The sequence below is a fragment of the Akebia trifoliata genome, chromosome 2 (genome assembly GCF_017979445.1).
Source record: "Akebia trifoliata isolate Shusen 1 chromosome 2, ASM1797944v1, whole genome shotgun sequence".
Taxonomy (NCBI): domain Eukaryota; kingdom Viridiplantae; phylum Streptophyta; class Magnoliopsida; order Ranunculales; family Lardizabalaceae; genus Akebia; species Akebia trifoliata.
Window position 1 is genome coordinate 12,179,355 of NC_141376.1, and position 19,317 is coordinate 12,198,671.

Here is a 19,317-nt window from a genome sequence, read left to right on the forward strand (position 1 = left end):
AGAGTATCCCTGGACTCATCAACTTCCTTCAAGCCTCTCATTCAAACAAAGATAGCCCAATCTCAGTGTATGCCCTCCACCTTGTTGAACTCAATGGTGCAAATGCCATGTTTATAACTCATGACAGCCATCTTAGATCTTCCAGTATTCCCGCTCCAACTTCATGGTAAAGGCCTTGAAGATCTATGAGCAAACACGTAATCACTATGGTAGCATTCAGGCATTCACAGCTGTGTCCCCTTTCAACACGATGTACCGTGATATTTGTGAACTTGCACTAGAAAAAAAGGCATCACTCATTATTGTTCCCTTCCACAAGCCGGGATGGAGAGACTATACTCAATATAATGCATCTCACATGGTGAATTTTAGCCTCCTGGCCAATGCACCTTGTTCGGTTGGAATCCTTGTTGATCAAGACCCACACATGAATGTTCTGCCCCGTTCCTTGGCCTCCTCAATGAACCATGTTGCTGTTATTTTCATGGGTGGAGCGGAATCTCGTGAAGCGCTGTCCTATGCAGATTTCATTGCTAGGAAGCCGAGCACTAGCCTCACTATGGTACAGTTCCTTTTGGCTGATAACATCAACAACAACTATGATGATGAGAAAGAGATGAAGTTAGATGATGAATTTGTGGGACAGTTCATGATGAAACACTAGTGATTGATAGAATCAATTTTCAATTTTGTTGATTGTTAAAAACATGTTCATATTAACCCATTTATGTCATCAAACAAACATGAGTATTTTATGGAAAATCATTGTTTTTATACAGGTATAATATACAGGGATTTGAAACGTGAAAATGTATTACCTCCAGCGAGTTCCAGATTGGGCGAGTTCTAGTTGGGGAACCTAATATTTTTTTTTAAAAGGAATACTCTATAGCGACGGTCGGCGACCGTAGCTAAAGGTTTAATATAAATATATAATATTTTTTTAATAAAATACCCTATAGTGACAGTGACGGCCAATAGCGGCTCTCGCTATAAATCCATATACGTGGCTGTTGTTTTGCGACGGGTTTTTCCTCTATAGAGACGGTCGGCGACCGTCGCTATATCCCTAAATTCTATGGTTTTTAACTGCCGAATATTTTTTCGACAAGGCCAAATTCGATAGGCTAATTCGACGGTCGAGACTGTCAAATGGTCCCATAATTCGACGGTTTTGGACCGTCGAATTTTTAAAATTTTCACGTAGTGTTATAACCTGCTTCATAGTACCTCTTTAAAGTATTATAAGTGATTTTGGGCGCATGAGGCTCATTTATCAACTCGATTGCTCCAAGGCTTGGCCTCTTAGCATATCTGCATTAAAAATGAAACTTAAATTGGTTGGTTATTAGGATGGATATTGTGATGATGTAAATGGTGTAACGTTAAATAGTGGGAATGAACCTTGATGCAAGGAAGCCGATAACTGCAAGAGTCTCGTCTATGTTTGAGTCTCCCCATTCAAGAAATCCGTCTCTTGTTCCACTGTGGCTGTTGCCATTTTGCGAACCCTTAACAGCATGTAAATCAACTATGACATTCATACCATATTTCCTGCACAAATCCCTCATTGTGTCAAAATTAATAAATACAAAACTATAGTGTATTATGAGAGCTTATATTGCCACAACATTTTTGTAACAACAATTAATGAAATTACATATCACACACCAAAAAACAATATAGACAACATTAATAGGAGTGAAAAAGTCCTTCTAAATACTCTCACACACATGGAGATCCCCTCTTTGACTTCAATTTCTTCTATGAAGATAAGGAATCATCTTGTAAATAGAGGAGTTATGATGTGATTTACGACTACTTACTGTGCCCAAGTGAAAGCATTGTCCAATGCATGCAAGGAACCCCCGACGAAAGGCTTTGGTGGTGTTGGATCCCTTGCTATCCACCATCCAACTGGAATCCTCACAGCATTAATACCATTTTGAGACATGAATTGGAAATCTTTTTCAACGATGTATTTGCTCCAGTGATCCTGTGATGCATGGAATAATCATTCATATTTCTAATTTTAATGTTTGATGATGGGCCTTCTCTTACTTAAATTTTAGGGGTGAATTACCATTTCATGAGCTGAAAATGAGTTATTTATGATTTTGGCTAATTGTTTATTTTAATAACCAAAACGTGAATGATCATGTTTTTGTTAAAAAAAAATTCTGAATGATAACAAATTTGGTGGTTTTAAAGTGCTTGTTTTGCAGGTTTAAAGTGACTAATTGGAAAAATGACTATTTCCAATTAGTCACTTTAAACCTGCGAAATAGCCACTTTAAAAACCTCCAAACTCATTATTGTTCATGTTTTGATAATTAAAATGAACAGTGAACTGGAATAGTAAATTCGTCAAAAGTTGATCACTTTTTATTATTATTATTATAAATATCCCTTATTTAATATGTTCAAAAGCCACATTAAATACAACTTTAAATTACAAAAGTACAATTCGGTTTCCTTTGTGCTTAGAGGCACACAAAGGACACTAAAAATAAGGTTGCCATCCAGCCCGGTAATTAACATCACCAAAACACAGAATATTTTTCAAAAGAAAAGCTTCAACTTACTCTCATAACTTGAGGTGCTCTATCCGGGCCATAACCATTTGTGATTTGGTATTCGCCTCGCAATCTCTTAGTTATATTCATTTTGAATACGGATGGGTCATTGTCTCCCCAACCCGAATCCCCTACATAACTAGCAGCCACCATCGTCGCATTCACCACCTATGTATATACATTTGCAACATCAAAACACATTGATCACCAACTTAAAATTGCACTAACATTTTGTGTACCACATCATACCAAGGATGGATGGTATTCTCCATCCATCCTTTTCTTCTTATTCAAATTAAAAAAACAGTGAAGAGTGAAGAGAGAATAGAGAAGTTATGGTAGTACAGACATTTAACAAGAAGGTACCACTACGTGAAAATTAAAAATTTTGACAAGAAAATTCAACAGGCCCTAATTCGATGGCTTAGAGTCATCAATTTTCTCCCATTCTCCATTAATTTGATGATTTTGGAAAAAAATATTTGACAACGGTCTTAGGCTGTTAAATAGTCTTTTTTCACATTGTGTATGACGTCCACAAAATAATTAAAAATCAATGTACATAAAAGAAGTCAGAATTGTTGTATGTATCAGCTTTTGATTTTGGCATGCCCACTGTGAAAAACTTGAAAACTTGAAATCAAAACTAATAGCTTTTGCTTTTGACATCCACCAATATTAAAATTTAATACGACCTACCACAACAACAAAAGAGTTGTCAACGATGAAGTATTGACCATCAATGTACAAATTCTCAACCCACTAGGCCTAATTTGTTTGTTCAGCCAGGTAATAATGTAATGTGGTCATCACATCCCACTTAGCAAATCCATCTATATTTTCATTTAAAATGCACAATTTACAAGCTGTCTAAATGTATATGCGGCTATTTAATAAAAAAAAATAAGGCCTACATGCTGTGCCCATATATATATATATGGGGGGCGTTCAATGGCCAACTTTTTGGAATGGGCTGATTTTTGGTGAGGATGATCTCCTCACCGTAGAGATCATCCTCACCAAAAATCAGCCCATTCCAAAACCTCTAACATATGTTTTGAAAAATGTTTTGCCAAAAAGTTTGCTAAAAAGTTTGCCCTTGAACGCTACCCTATATATATATATATATATATATATATTTTGATAAATAGCATTTCATTAATAACAACATTAGGCCAGTCGAGGTGACGACCATGCTATGCCCATTTTAATCAGAGTTCTTCCAAAAAATGATTTTAATATAAAATAAAAATACTTTTATCCTTCTGACTTAAGCATCAAAGTTTTTTTGGCAAGTACCACATGGTAGAACATGAATTCTAAAAGGGTCGAAAGTGTTATAGATCTCAAGGTGTTCAATTGATAGAAAAATTCTTTATGCATGGTATGACTTGACAAGTTTGGGGATCATAGAAGAATGAGATATTATTAATTCTCTTAGATAATAATCATAGCAATCTTGATAGCGTTTTATATAAATCAAATCATATCTAGAGATAAATTCCATCTCTAATAAATCTCAACTAAATCAATCTAACCTTATTTAAATTTCAATAGATATGATACGATGAACCGTAATAGACCATATCACAATGCAACATAACTAATAACTTCAATAGGGATCAAAGTCCATGAATCAACGATATTGAGTCACCTCAAAATTCCATCGGGACAACTTATCCTTTCTACTCGCTCATGTTTCGAGGTGACTTGCCATGGTATAGGACTAGGAAGTGAACAATAATCTACTTATTTTCAAAAGAAAGAAGAGAGAAAAAAAAAAAAGATAACCTGCACGAAAAGTCCATTGGACGCTTTAATGCGAACTCGAATAGGATCGTTGGGGCTCCTCAGAATCTGAAATGTTTCGGATGTAGAAGCTGTGTTAGAAATGGCTACTATCATCTTCGATTGCCCTTGATTTTTTAGTCCAGCAAAATTTTTATTCATGGTCCTCAAATTAAACCTTGATTCATCAATCCTCCATAACTGTGCAGTAAAGAAGGATTTAACACAGTTTAATTATAATTTGAAATTAAAATAAAAGATGAACAATCATTCAAGTATTAACTTAAATCACTCACTCTGAATGTTTCCCAACGAGATGCACTATTCGCCACTAGAATCGTTCCACCACCACCATTATACGCAGAGAGATACTTATTTAGCTTTGGAGACAGGAATTGCACTTGGTTTCCATCCTAATAAAGATCAGACTCATAAACTATACATTAGGAAAAAAAAAAAACAAAATTAAAGAAGAAGATCCTACAAGTAAATGATGAACGTAAAATGATTTATGTTTTAAGCTGATTTGTGGCCACATCTAAGAACATGATTGAATCCCACGTGAATTTAGATTACAAAATTTCAAGAATTTTCAATAAAAGATAAATAATTTTCACTGTTGCATTTTAATTTTAAGTTTGAGCGTTCAGGGGCCTTGTATTATGAAAAGCTTTGATCGTGCTAGCATAACTCTTAAAACAACTAGTAAGATGTTCACATATTCTCCCATTATATGAATGGGAGCATATCCTTTATAATACTTATTTCCTAGTACCTTCTTGTACATTTTAGACGGTTGAGAGTGAAAAAGATGAAACAATGAAGAAGATAAAAAATCACATAAAACACAAGGATTTATGTGGTTTGACGGTTTACTTATGACTACGGAAATCAAGAATAATAAGTATTTTCTTTCAAGTTTTATAATCCTAGAGATCCCTATTTATAAAATTGGGAGTTGTTAAACCGTCACACATTTACCTTCTGTGTAAGTCTTAAAAATTTGGGTTGGGGATTCACCCCCCGAGACCCGAGGAAAGAAGGGGGCAATGCCTCAAGAAATTTACACAAGAGAGAGAGAGAGAACATCATATCTACAAAACAATAAAATCTAATTATTTAGATTTAGAAATTACGTGAACATTCATTTTCAAAGCCTTTGCTCAAATTCAAATTTTTTATTTTTTAAAATCTGATCTACACCACGAATGTTAGAGGTCAAATACCCATGTATGGCAAGTGAGGGAGCATGGAGAAATCACTTTATATCACCTCATCATATCTTTGATAAAGAGGTATATGTTCTCATTATAGGTATAGCATCTCTGCAATCTCCCCTGCACTCATTGTCTTTATTGTTTTTTACAATGAGAGAGAAAGAGAGATTGAGAAGAAGATTCACGCGTCCTATTATCAGGTTCTCTTCCTTTTTCTCATTTTTTAAGGGGCTTCTTGTGTTGGTGAAGTACATACCCACTAATAAATTAATACAATTTTTAAATAAATGTTTTATGATGACAAACTCCTAATAAGGAATTACAAATCCCGAGGACCAATAGCGGTGTGGACCTCAGGATATGATGACAAACTCCTAATAAGGAATTGCTGATTCTAAATTAAATCAAAATAACATGCAAGTTAGAGTTGAGTAGACCCATTAAAAAAAAAAGTGGCATTATAAAGGTAAAACTATATATATATATATATATATATATATGGGAAATGTTCAAGGGCCAACTTTTTAGCAAACTTTTTGGCAAAACATTTTTCAAAACATGGGTTAGAGTTTTGGAATGGGCTGATTTTTGTTGAGGATGATCTCTACGGTGAGGAGATCATCCTCACCAAAAATCAGCCCATTCCAAAACTTCTAACCCATGTTTACAAGTTGAAAAATCGTGGACCGTCCATTTTTTATAAACTGCTTTTGATGGGGTTAGAAGTTTTGAAATGGGCTGATTTTTGGTGATGATGATCTCCTCACCGTAGAGATCATCCTCACCAAAAATCAGCCCATTCCAAAACCTCTAACCTATGTTTTGAAAAATGTTTTGCCAAAAAGTTTGCTAAAAAGTTGGCCCTTGAACGCCCCCCTATATATATATATATATATATGGTCCCGTTCAGCACCCTAAGCTTTACCACACACTTTAACAAACGTGTTTTGTCTTACATGGGTTAGAAGTTTTGGAATGGGCTGATTTTTGGTGAGGATGATCTCTATGGTGAGGAGATCATCCTCACCAAAAATCAACTCATTCCAAAACTTCTAACCCCATCAAAAATGGTTTACAAAAAATGGACGGTCCACGATTTTTCAACGTGTAAACATGGGGCTAAACATTTTGGAATGGGCTGATTTTTGGGGAGGATGATCTTCTAATCATCGAGATCATCCTCACCAAAAATTAGTCCATTCCAAAACTTATAACCCATGTAGGACAAAAAACGTTTGTTAAAGTGTGTGGTAAAACTTAGGGTGCTGAACATTTCCCTATATATATATATATATATATATATATATATATATATATATATATATATATATATTTTTTTTTAATATAAGAAAGGATTCAAGGGGTTTGGGCAAAACTATATATTATACATACCAGAAGATCATTGTTGGGTATCCCATCAAAGAGAGATGGCTTCATCCACCCTTCTATAACAAGCCAACCTCCAAGATTCACAGCCCTAAATGGCAAATTAGGATTTGCACTTCGGACAAATGAAACACATAACAAAGAAAAAAAGATTAGAAAACATTTCATGTAAGAGAAAATTTTCATTATTGTCTTTTCTTTTCTCTTCTCTTCTTATCTTATCAGGTTTGAACATTTCCCTATATATATATATATGGGTCAGGTTCAAGGGCCATGTGAGAAAACATGTAAGAAAACTTTCGTTTTTCAAAATAAGGGTTAGAGGTTTTGGATTGAGCTGATTTTTTGCAAGGATGGTCACTATGATGAGAAGATCATCCTCACAAAAAATCAGCTCAATCAGAAACCTCTAAATCCATCAAAAGTGATTTACAAATTAGTGATAAAAATTGAAAAAAAATCGACGGTCCACATTCTAAATCACTTTTAATGGGGTTAGAAGTTTCAGATTGGGCTGATTTTTTTTTTGGATGATCTTCCCATCATAGAGATCATCCTCACAAAAAATCAGCTCAATCTAAAATTTCTAACCCATATTTTAAAATTTTATTTACCACTGAAAGTTTTCTTACATGTTTTCTCACATGGTCCTTGAACCTAACCCTATATATATATATATATATATATATGAACAGCGTTATTACGACCCCCTTTGCGACCCCCTTTGCGACACACCTTTTTGTCTTATATGGGAAAAAATGTTTGGAATGGGCTGATTTTTTGTGAGGATGATCTCTATGGTGAGGGGATCATCCTGGCAAAAAATCAGCCCATTCCAAAACTTTTAGACCGTCCGATTTTTGTTGAAAAATTATAGACCGTCCAATTTTTGTAAATCAATTTTGATGGGGTTAGAAGTTTTGGAATGGGATGATTTTTTGCCAGGATGATCCCCTCACCATAGAGATCATCCTCACAAAAAATCAGCCCATTCCAAACATTTTTGCCCATATAAGACAAAAAGGTGTGTCGCAAAGGGGGTCGCAAAGGGGGTCGTAATAACGTGACCCTATAGACTAGTAGATGTAACGTTAACCCAAATTGAAGTCAACATATTTGATTACTTGTGAGTGTAAAAAATTGATTGTCTCACTGCCTTAGATCCAACACTTTCAAAAATGCATGTACACGTGTCAGTTCTTGAATTTGTACGGTCATAATCTTGTTTAATTAAGCCCTTCCAAGGGTTTTCGTGTTACTTAAATTGTGGTATAAAGTTTCTTCACCATTAGAAAGGAAAGAAAAGAGTGAATTTCTAAGAAGATATTAAGGGCCTGTCTGGAATACCTCCGAGTTTTGTTCTAGTGGCTTGAAGTAACTTTTTAGGTGCATCGTAAAAACGAGCTTCCAACCTCAATATGGAGTTGGAAACCTGTATCAAAACAACTGAAGAGAGCTTTTAACACCCCACTGGAACATGAAACTAGTTTAATGCAATTGGCTAATTTCAAATTGGATCCCAAGAAGTGAAATAGATAATACTTAATTATAATGTTTATTGCCACACATCTCATTTCATTAATTTACGAACACCATTTTTGTTAGGTAAAATTTTTCACCCCACTCATCAATTTTATAAGATTCATTATATTATTTCGTTTATTTTTTACCGTTAGTTTGTAACCACTTTTGAAAGGTTTAGAAGTTTAAGAATCAACTGATTTTTTTGTGAGGATGATCTCTCCACCATAGAGATCATCCTCACAAAACACCAGTCCATTCTGAAATTTTTTTGTCATATAGGACAAAATGTTGTCCATATATATAAATTTTACAAAATTTGTATTTAATTATAATTAATTTGACTAATCAAATATTCAAAATTTCACGCTTCAAAGTGTTTTACATATTTTCTTGACCACTTCTCCAATTTTCTTATTAATAGGTCAACTTTATGACATTTTGCAGGAATTCTTACCAATAAAAATTAACATTTCTTAGTTTTCATACAACGATCTTCAAGATAAATGTTTTGAAGGATTCGGGAAAATATATTTTTAATTTTTTGCATAGAAGTAAATAAACTAGTGAAGTTTGTTGTGTAAATGTTTTGTATTTTGTTGAGCTACACAGAGTTGCGGGGGTTCTTTATTTTTGAGGGTAATTGTATAATATTTTCTTAAGGATTTTTTTTATTTTTGAGGGTTTCTGTTTTGAGGAGTTTTATTTGTTTTAATAAATCTCAGTTATATAAATAGAGATATTTAGGGTTGTAAAACTTAAGAAAGAAAATAATGATTGTTCTTGTTCTGTTCTGTGGACATAGGCACACAGTCGAATCACGTAATCCTCATATTTTATACAATTGTGTTCTCTTTGCTATTGCGATTTTTTCACAAAGTCCTAGTTGTTAGACAAACTATAGCAACAATTTCTCTTTTGAAATGAAATACACCTTTTATTAGACAATTGTTTGCAATTTGTCTGTAATCATGTATTACTAGTATTTTTATGACTAATTTGTGTGATATTTTGTTATCATCATCATTGAAGAACATCTAAGTTATTTTTGTTAAAGTGAATAATTATAAGTCAACGATGGTCAAAGATTTTCAAACTACATTTCTTGAAAGATATTAGAAAATAAATTTCAATAAATAACCAATAAAAAACTTGATCCCATTGAAGCCAACAAGTTATTAATGTACTACCACTGGTGGCCCCATTTTGAATGTTCCTTAACATGGGATGCTGATGAGTTGCTTGACCCAATTTACATCTTTCCAACACTTTAGACGCTTTGCCGTGTCCGTTTGATGTTCCTTAAATGCGTATGAAAGGTTTCTTTCATAGGCACATGGGAAGGGAAGAAAAAACTTTGAATTTCTTAGAAGATGTCAACTGTTCTATCATGTGTGCTGCATCGTTGATTTAATCAATTTTCGTTGAATAATGTAACATTTTATCCTCCAATCTCAACATTTTGTTTTCATCAACCTTCAAATCTTGAACAATAGGGGATTTTAGGAAGGTTAGGGATGATGGATTTTCGAAAGAAACAAAAACATTATTTGTATAATTTCTTAAATTTTCTTGAATTTTTTACAAAATTTTCTTGTATTTATTTGAATTAAGTGACTTTGGCATCGAATTTACCCCTTTTTTTTTCACGTAGTGCTCGAGAATGTCGACCCTTTACTCCACACTCTTCAAGATCCACTGTAACGTCCTAAGCCCATGATAATACGGTACTGTTCATTTTGGGTCGAAGTCCACATGAATTTAAAATGTGTTGTACCATGTAGGATACGGTTTGTTCTTATAGCTTAGGTTGTGAACATTCTCCTATCCGATGTGGGACTAATTACACTTTTTCTGTCCTATTATTCCGACTTGCAACATGATAGCTCCATAATTAAGGTCTAGAAAGTTGTTTCTAGGGTTCTATTTATAAAGACTTCAAGGTTTAATAATACATAAAACCCCATAAATAGACATAATACGTTGATAGTCCATAACTATTATTGTTTTTTAATAAATTATAAATTTTTGAATTAATTCTGATTATTTATTTATGATAGGTCAAAGTTGTGAGATTCAAAATGATGAACCAAGACAATTAGAGAAGTACATTATGATTCATGACCCAAAATAAGACTACGGATCAAAGATCGAAGTCATTGGGCCAGCAAGAGTCTCAACGCACTGAACACCTTGGGCGGCGTGCTTGTGTCAGCAAAATTTTCTCGAGATTCATGCAATGTTGAGGCGGCATGATTTGTAAAGTAACAAGCTAGGGTGTATAGTCCTTATAAAACAAAAAAGTGTCCTGAATCTTAAAGAAATCATAATCTGGTCTCTATTAATAAGAGACCAAGCAAAAGCTTTGATCATCTCCTATCTTATGTAATTTTTATTTTAGTTTAATTTCTTTCAAGCTTTGTAAAATGAAGGAGTTCTCTACCAGTTTCAAGCAAATATTAATAAAAGGAGCATCACTTTCTTCCCAATTTTTTCTCTATTTAGTTTTATTTGCTTTTATTATTCTTGCTATGATCTGTGGTTAGACCTCTGTTAGAGAGGTCGATGAAACCTAAGTAACATCATTTTAGATAATTTTATTTGTTTGTAATTAAGCTTCAATTATCTATTGTGATACCAATTTGTTAAGTGGTAATTATTAGATATAATATTTAATTTTCTGATTTTGATAGTTTAATTTTAGATAAGTTCAAGTTAAATTATGCCTTGTTAGAGATTTGATATTTAACTTTTTGATTTCGTCTTATTAAATATCATCACAGAATTTAAATTCAATATTTGAATTAATAGATATCATCTTCTAATTCAATAACATTAGTTTTGTTGATTGGATCAAGATAATAAATAAACAAATAAATTAATAAGGCGAATTATTTTGGTGGATTTGACTGATCTAATTTTTTATATTACAATCTTATTTCTCATTCTTATATATATATATATATATAATTTAATTAAAACTCCCTTTAAAATTAGTTTTAAATCGGTTACTTATAAATCTCTAATTATTTTTAATTATGAAATTGTGGATCAACGTTGTCTTTGTGGATCGACTCTTGTTTGTCAAGGTTATTATTTTGTCATCATTTTTATTGATAATTTACACCGAAAACTCCACTTTAATCACTTGGTCTCCACAGCCCTTTCCACATCTAGTCAATAATGGACTGACGAGGTCGTGACATCCACTGATCCATGAATGTTGTATCCTCTCACGTGGGCCTAAATAAAAAATCAGTTAGACTTGCAAGATTTCTAACCATTCGATTTCTATATTTTTCTCATAATGAACATGATTCCACCCCACGGGCCCCATGGGCCTATTCATAAAGGTCATGCCAACAATTTTGGTATCCAATAGATAAAGTTCTCCCATCACATCAATCTTTTATTTCTGATTTTTGTATCCAATACTTTATTTAGTCATTTGTCCTTCTGAACTCATTAATATTGAAGTGTCTGAAAGTCCAATCCAAACGTAAAGCCCAGTGGGTTAGAGGGCACTCGCTCAAAATGTTTCGGCCCTAAACACGTTGGGTTGGCCCCAACGCATTAACACCAATTATGGCTCCCATTATAGCAAAGAGTTGACATAAATCTTTCATTTCAGTTTAACATCTATTGCAAAACTAGGAAATAGCTGTAATGCGCTACACAAAGCAAATGATTAGAATTGAAATTCTAATAAAGAGTTGTATTTATGAGTTTGTTGTTGATCATCCACTCGAGACTCCAGTGATTTTCGACATTCTTATAACTCCAATAAGCCCATCCAAATGTTGCATGTCCATATACTTTTGTTTGGGCCTCCGCGAATCGCCTGTAATCTTCCATTGATGCTCCCCTCATTTCCATTTCTGCACTCCATTCCCCTAAAATCCAAAAATGTCACAAATTAGCATATTTTGAAATAATAAACATTTTTTTGTTGTTGTTGAGATCTTGTACCAATTATTTAACATTACGCACTGATTAACAAATATATAGACACACCAATTCTGTGTGTGTGTTAAATCTAAACCTATTCATGTGGAATTGAATCTAAAATCTGGTATATAACCGATCAAATTAATCAAATTACTAGCACATACCAACAAAAGTAAGAGGACCATCGGGTGAGGTTAGTGCGCTCAACTGGGCATTGCGGTCGTTGTAAATGTAATCGATGTTCTGTTGTATAGTCATGTTGTCGAACTCTTTAGAATGGACGTTATAGTAATGCACATCTAGGACTGAGCCCTTAAGGGCACGGCCAAGTGATAGGAACTCGGTAGGGTCAGCTGGTCCCAATCGGGCAGACAAGATCACGTAAGCGCTAGAGCTGTACTTCCTTACAGCATTATAACCTGCTTCATAGTACCTCTTTAGGGTATTAAAGCTGATTCTTGGTGCAATAGGCTCATTTATCAACTCAATTGCACCAAGGCTTGGCTTGTTAGCATATCTGCATCAAAAATATAAGTTTAGTTGGTTATTGAGATAATGTAATTAAATTGTGGGAAATAACCTTGATGCAAGGAAGTTGATAACCGCGACAGTCTCATCTATGTTTGAATCTCCCCATTCAAGAAATCCGTCTCTCGCTCCACTGTGGTCATCGCCATTTTGTGAACCCTTAACAGCGTGTAGATCAACTATAACCTTTATACCATATGTCCTGCACAAATCCCCTAGAGTGTCAAACTCAATAACTACAAGAGTATAGATTATCATGAGAGCTTACATTGCCACCAATGTCTTAAAAATAAAATCCATGATCTGACCAAATACTCATCAAATTATTTGGACCCTTGGTTCAATTCAGTTGGATTGATGTATCTTTATTTTAAAAAAAAAAAAAAAAAAAAAAAAAAACTTGAAAAGATACCTTTAATCCATAAAAGGATAATACCCACTAAAACTAACTAATTATTAGTCGAACTGATTAAATTACAAAATCTGGTCGAACCCGCTTGGACCAAAAGTTTGATCCGATTTTTAAAACGTTGATTGCCACACATTTGTTATGATACCAATTAAATCAAATGCCACACACAAAAAAAGGAAGAAAGTAAACACCATTTAACAGAAATGCCAATGTCCTACTAAATACACTCATACATATGGAAGTCGACTTCAATCTCTTCCTCCTAAATCTCTTTGATTTCTTCTATTAAAAGAAGGAATTGGGTGCAGAAATGAAAATTAAGATTTGTTATCTGCACCTCAATGTCAATTTGCATGGGTTATGATCTATGTGATTTTCGACTACTTACTCTGCCCAAGTGAAAGCGTTGTCCAAAGCTTGCAAGGAACCCCCAACGAAAGGCTTTGGTGGTGTTAGATCGCTTGCTATCCACCATCCAACTGGAATCCTCACGGCATTAATTCCCTTTTGAGACATGAATTGGAAATCTTCTTTGCCGATGAAATTTCTCCAATGATCCTGTGATGCATAGATAATCATTCATAAATTTAATTTGAGTATTGTTTGATGATAACCCTAATATTGCTTAAATTACTTCTAGGCTATTATAAGAAGAGAAGATCAAGTATTGTTGACTGCGATCCACACTAAATAAAATTTTAAATTAGAAAAGTACATTTGGATAGATTCATTATTGCATTAGAAACAAATTTTCTATTATAACATACAAAATATAGTATTTTAAAATTCTCCCGACAACTAACAAATGTGCAATGAAAAGAGCCCATGGCACAATCTTTTGAACCCACCAACCAATGTCAAGATTCTAGACCACCAAAAATCAGCCTGATCAGTAACTTAGCCATCATTTGTTACGGATTTTATGGGCAGATCTATGAAAGGATTCCAAGTCCATAACATAAAAGGCTCTAATCCAACATATGTTTTAAGAACTGAGATGATGAATGGGCCAAAAAATTGTCTAAGTTGTTGGGAGTGCAGTCATAGTCTGGCACAATTTGGCAGATTGATTTGTACTAAGAGTTGTGATTTTCTGATTCAAAAATTTTCACTCAATCGTGGCAAGGGCACAGAACCATAGATCTTTTTCTTTGGGATATGCAAGGAAAAGATCAATGGTATTGTGCCCTTGCCACATCAGCCGAGTACAGACAGGGTGAAAATTTTCGAGTCAAAAAATTAATAGCATTGTATTTATTATTAAAAAAAACTAAAAATATATGTGATTAGTTTTCTAGCAAAGAAATTAAACCTTTGAACACATAATTTTTTTTTCTTTTTTATGCTCTCTCTAGGGTGTAAGAGAATTTTCATAATAATTTCAATAGGCTTCCAACTAGGTCATCTAGTAGACCAAAAAAGAAAAGCTTCTACTTACATTCATAACTTGAGGGGCTTTATCAGGGCCATAACCATTTGTGATTTGGAATTCGCCCTGCATTCTCTTAACTATCTTCATTTCGAACACGGATGGGTCATCGTCTCCCCAACTAGAATCCCCTACATAACTAGCAACCACCAGCGTCTCGTTCACCACCTATTTGTAATATCAAACACGTTTTAATATGATGGAAGTACAAGCATTTAACACCCTACCAAGATATAAATCCGTGAAATATGGGCCCGTGTACACATTTTAATATGGGAATCAAAATTGTTAAAATGTTTTCTATGCAATAGAAATCAAAACCGATATCTGAAATAGCTTTCGATTTTGCCACACCCACCGGTTGAAATCAGAGTCGTCGTATGAAATAACTTTTGATTTTGGCACACCTGCCATGAAGTGGTTGTACACTTAACACTTAAACACTTATCACTACCTATCACAACAACAGGAGAGCTGTCAAAGGTGAGGTACTGAATATCAGTGTATAAAGTCTTTATAGTTAGCAATGCGACTTATTTTTTTTCATTTGAAATGCAAAATTTAGGAGTTTTCCAAGCATATATGTGTCCGTTTAATAAAAAATAGAGTCGTGCTGGAGTAACATTAAAATTGACATCAATTCTCACATTGTTGATGTGGAGGTGCAGACATAACCATAGATGTTTTTCACTTGTATCTCGATGAAAAGCATCTATGGTTCCGTACATACATCCACATCAGCAATATGAGAATCAATGTCAATTTTAATGTTACTTTCAACAATTTCGTTAAAAATATGGCCTACCAATCTCATTTGCATATTAATAAGTGATATTACAAGAAAGCAATTTTAGTATAACAAACTATAAAATCATAAAAATACTTATATTTCTATAATATACTTGAATTACTTAAAAATATGGCCTACCAATCTCATTCCCATATTAATAATAAGTGATATTCCAAGAAAGCAATTTTAGTATAAGAAACTATAAAATCATAAAAATACTTATATTTCTATTATATACTTGAATTAGTATCTTATCGTAACTTGGCTATATGTCGAATTGCTAACTAGGGTCCAAAAATTTGTTAGCTGGACCTAACTATAAATTGTGTTTCAAGGGAGTTTTTAGGAAAATGATGATCATGATAGTAGAAAATGAAATAAGATATAAGTGTGTCCCAACCAAGGAAAATATAATGAAGAAGGTTTCCAGAAAAGGAGGATAAAGCTACAATATTACATAGTAATATTGCATTACTTAAGTAGCAATTCCAATAAAAAACTTACTATGAACTTGACTTAAGCATCGAAGTTTCTTTGGTAGATACCACGAGATACTCTAGAACAAGTAGTGTTGAAGGGTTGAAAGTTTTTTGGATCTCAAGGTGTCTAATTGACAGAAAATCCTCTATAGTAACTCATCATGTTTTAGAACTATGAAATGAAGCATATATGTAAGTACAATTATTCCAAAGACGAGGGAAATGAAAGAACCTGGCAAAAAAGTCCATTTGATGCTTTCATGCGAACTCGATTCGAATTGTTAGAGTTCCTAAGAATCATAAAAGTTTCGGATGTAGCAGCTATGTTCGAAATCGCTACTATCCTCCCCCCTTGCCCATGATTTCTTAATCCAACAAACTGTTTATGGACCGTCCTCAAATTAAACGTTGATTCATCGATCCTCCATAACTGTATAGAGAGGAAGGATATAACACATTGTAGTTATAATATAAAAAAATTAAAATAAAAGATGAACAATCAATCAGGTATTAACTTAACTTAAATCACTCACCCTGAATGTTTCCCAATCAGAAGCACTCGTACGATTTGCCACGAGAACTGTTCCACCACCTTTCTCTGCGGACAGATACTTGTTTAGCTTTGGAGACAAGAATTGCACTTGGTTTCCATCCTAATAAAGATCAGAATCATGAAACTATATATAGATTAGTATTTTATTTTCTTAATTTAAAAGAAGAAAAACAACATATAAAATGAATCTATTTTTTTTTTCCTTGACTGCATCCAAATGCAAGATAGGATGCCACAGGAATGTAGATAACAAATTTTACTAACTTCGAATAAAATAAAAAAAGAACTTGAAAATAGATAATTTTTACTTAAAAAAGTTTGAGAGTTTTTAAAAGCTTTGATCATGCCATATCTTACTAAGTTAGTCAGGCTATCTTTAGCTCTTGAAACTATTAATAGAACTCTTTTAGTCTTTCAAAATGAATCTAATTTTAAAATTATTAAAAAATCACGTGTTGCGAAATTCATAACATAATGATGTCGTATTATTTTTTGTTCAAAATATAATTTTTTTAAATTTATATTAATTATATTTCTTGTTTAATATATAAAATTGAGTGGTGATAATTTGACTTGCCAGGTGACGTATTCAATCAATTCCTTATCGTGATAAGTTTGAAAATCGTATATCTTACGTGATTGCAATTCCCATAAAAAAAATGTATCTCGAGAGAGTCGTGTATCCTAGGCATACAAATCTATAATTATCAAAATTATCTACGTTAGGGAGTCAATTGAATATGCCACCTGGCGAGTCATATTATCAGGACTCTATAAAATTTCTTTGTTCGTGAAAACAAAATTAAGCTTGTCGAACGAGCCCAATACCTAACTTATAAGCTAACCCAAGTTTAGAAGCTCAAACACGGGTAGAGCTTGGGTATTGAGGGCTCTGCTACTTGAGTTGAATCGGGGTCCACTCTCCAAGCTGTACTCATCTCATTTGCATTATTATCCCAAGGTCTAAAGCAATGGATAATGCTCATGATTTGTGTAAACGAATCTCGAGGATCATTAGTTGTATGTACCTCGGGATGACAAACAACTAAAGAATTGCTTATTCTAAAATCAAAACATGAACATGCAAGGCAGACCCATTTAATTAAGGGGAAAAAACAAGTCGCATTTCAAAGGTAAAATTACTACATAGTACATACCAGAAGATCATTGTTGGGTATCCCATCAAAGAGAGATGGTTTCATCCATCCTTCTGTAACAAGCCATCCTCCAAGATTCACAGCCTTAAAGGGCAAATTAGGGTTTGCACTTCGAACAAATGAGACACAGACAACACATGAAGAAAAGAAGATGATTAGAAACCATCTCATGTAACAGAAACTTTCCATTCTCTTCTCTCTTCTGAATCAGGTAATCAGGATTGGTGGAAGTAGACACCAATAATGTTGACCCAATTGAAGTCAACCAATGGACAAAATTGGCTGACTCATGCCGTAGATCTGACGCAAGAGAAACTGTTATATGATGCCATCTGTATGAAAGAGGTTATGGGGTCCACATGATTTGACAGCACAATTATAAGGATACTGATTGCTCCTTTTATCGACACGTGGCACATTTTTTTAAACTTATCAAGTTACATTAAAAATGTGCATCGGTGTTCCTTCAATCGTGACGTGGAACCACGTGACCATTGTTGTCGGTAAACATTTAATAAGAGAACTGCTATTAACACCCCAACTTTTACTTATTACACCCCATTAGAAATGTAATGAATATCCAAATCCATCCTAGAATATGCTGAACTTCAGATTTTGATACAACTAGTGGGCCTTGCAAGTGCGATGCACATGGTGGCTGTATGATTTATATTGTATTTTAATTCTTATTGTTCGAGCACAATATATCTAATAATTAATTTCAAATATGAGTTGTATACATTATAATCTATCCAATCACACATGAGATGCTAACAAAAAATTAAAATATCTACCTAAAAAAGTAAAAAAATTCTAAATGTCTATTTGATAAAATTAAGATTATTTACAAGTTTAGATCGAATAAAGAAAAATATTATTATTATAATTTTCAAAATCCCATTGGACTTAGTTACCTTGCACAATGACTTATATTTTCATTATGAATGGAGAAATTGAAAATAATAATAATTAAAAAAAATATTTTTATAAAAATTATAGGATGAAGAGTTTTGTGTTTGTATGATTTGTTTAGAGACTTTCTTTGTTAGAATTCTATGCTGTGTTGCCCATTGACCTTATAGTTTTCTTATTTAGCTGCATAAGTATTCTATAAATATTATAGATATCAATATTTAAAAAGTCCCAATATTATTAGAATTATAAATATTCTTCAAAATTAATTAGAGACCTTGATGAATATGAAACTTATTAAAATAATAACTCTAAGCCTTCAACCTTCATTTATAACAAAGGATCAGCGACCCCATATTGGAAGGTATGTAAAAGAGAACGTATGTGTGGAAAACACATAAATTAGAGAATTCATAAGAGTAATATCCATCAATCATTAATATCTAATCGATTCATATAGAGAGAAGAGAGAAGGTGGCTCTAGAAGAAATGATTAATTTGATTAGGATTTCAAAAGCTTCGAGGAACATGTGGATCAAAAGGCACACTTCCAATGTTTTGAATCAATGATTTCACAATGGCACAAGGTAAGTACCCCTAACTCGTTTTACATTGTATGAA

At 33.4% G+C, this 19,317-nt stretch overlaps 2 protein-coding genes across 3 annotated transcripts; both read right to left on the reverse strand.

Annotated features, from left to right (window-relative positions):
• Positions 1-1,199: 1,199 nt before the first annotated feature.
• Positions 1,200-5,128, reverse strand: LOC147409598 (putative glucan 1,3-beta-glucosidase A). Its single transcript, XM_086418144.1, has 6 exons — positions 4,661-5,128; positions 4,368-4,565; positions 2,586-2,744; positions 1,827-1,996; positions 1,405-1,554; positions 1,200-1,314 (listed from the first exon to the last, which is right to left on the reverse strand). The coding sequence occupies exons 2-6, from the start codon at positions 4,524-4,526 to the stop codon at positions 1,200-1,202; spliced, it is 753 nt and encodes a 250-aa protein (XP_086274270.1). The 5' UTR covers positions 4,527-4,565; positions 4,661-5,128.
• Positions 5,129-12,096: 6,968 nt separating this feature from the next.
• LOC147409599 (putative glucan 1,3-beta-glucosidase A) lies at positions 12,097-18,008 on the reverse strand. Of its 2 annotated transcripts, XM_086430535.1 has the most exons (8): positions 17,785-18,008; positions 16,608-16,727; positions 16,307-16,504; positions 14,815-14,973; positions 13,765-13,934; positions 13,017-13,166; positions 12,601-12,953; positions 12,097-12,381 (listed from the first exon to the last, which is right to left on the reverse strand). In XM_086430535.1, exons 1-8 carry the CDS (start codon positions 17,971-17,973, stop codon positions 12,191-12,193), a joined length of 1,530 nt encoding a protein of 509 aa, XP_086286661.1. In that variant the 5' UTR covers positions 17,974-18,008; the 3' UTR covers positions 12,097-12,190. The 2 variants fall into 2 exon arrangements, with proteins under 2 accessions (XP_086286661.1, XP_086286667.1); XM_086430541.1 differs by lacking the exon at positions 12,601-12,953.
• Between the last annotated feature and the right edge of the window lie 1,309 nt (positions 18,009-19,317).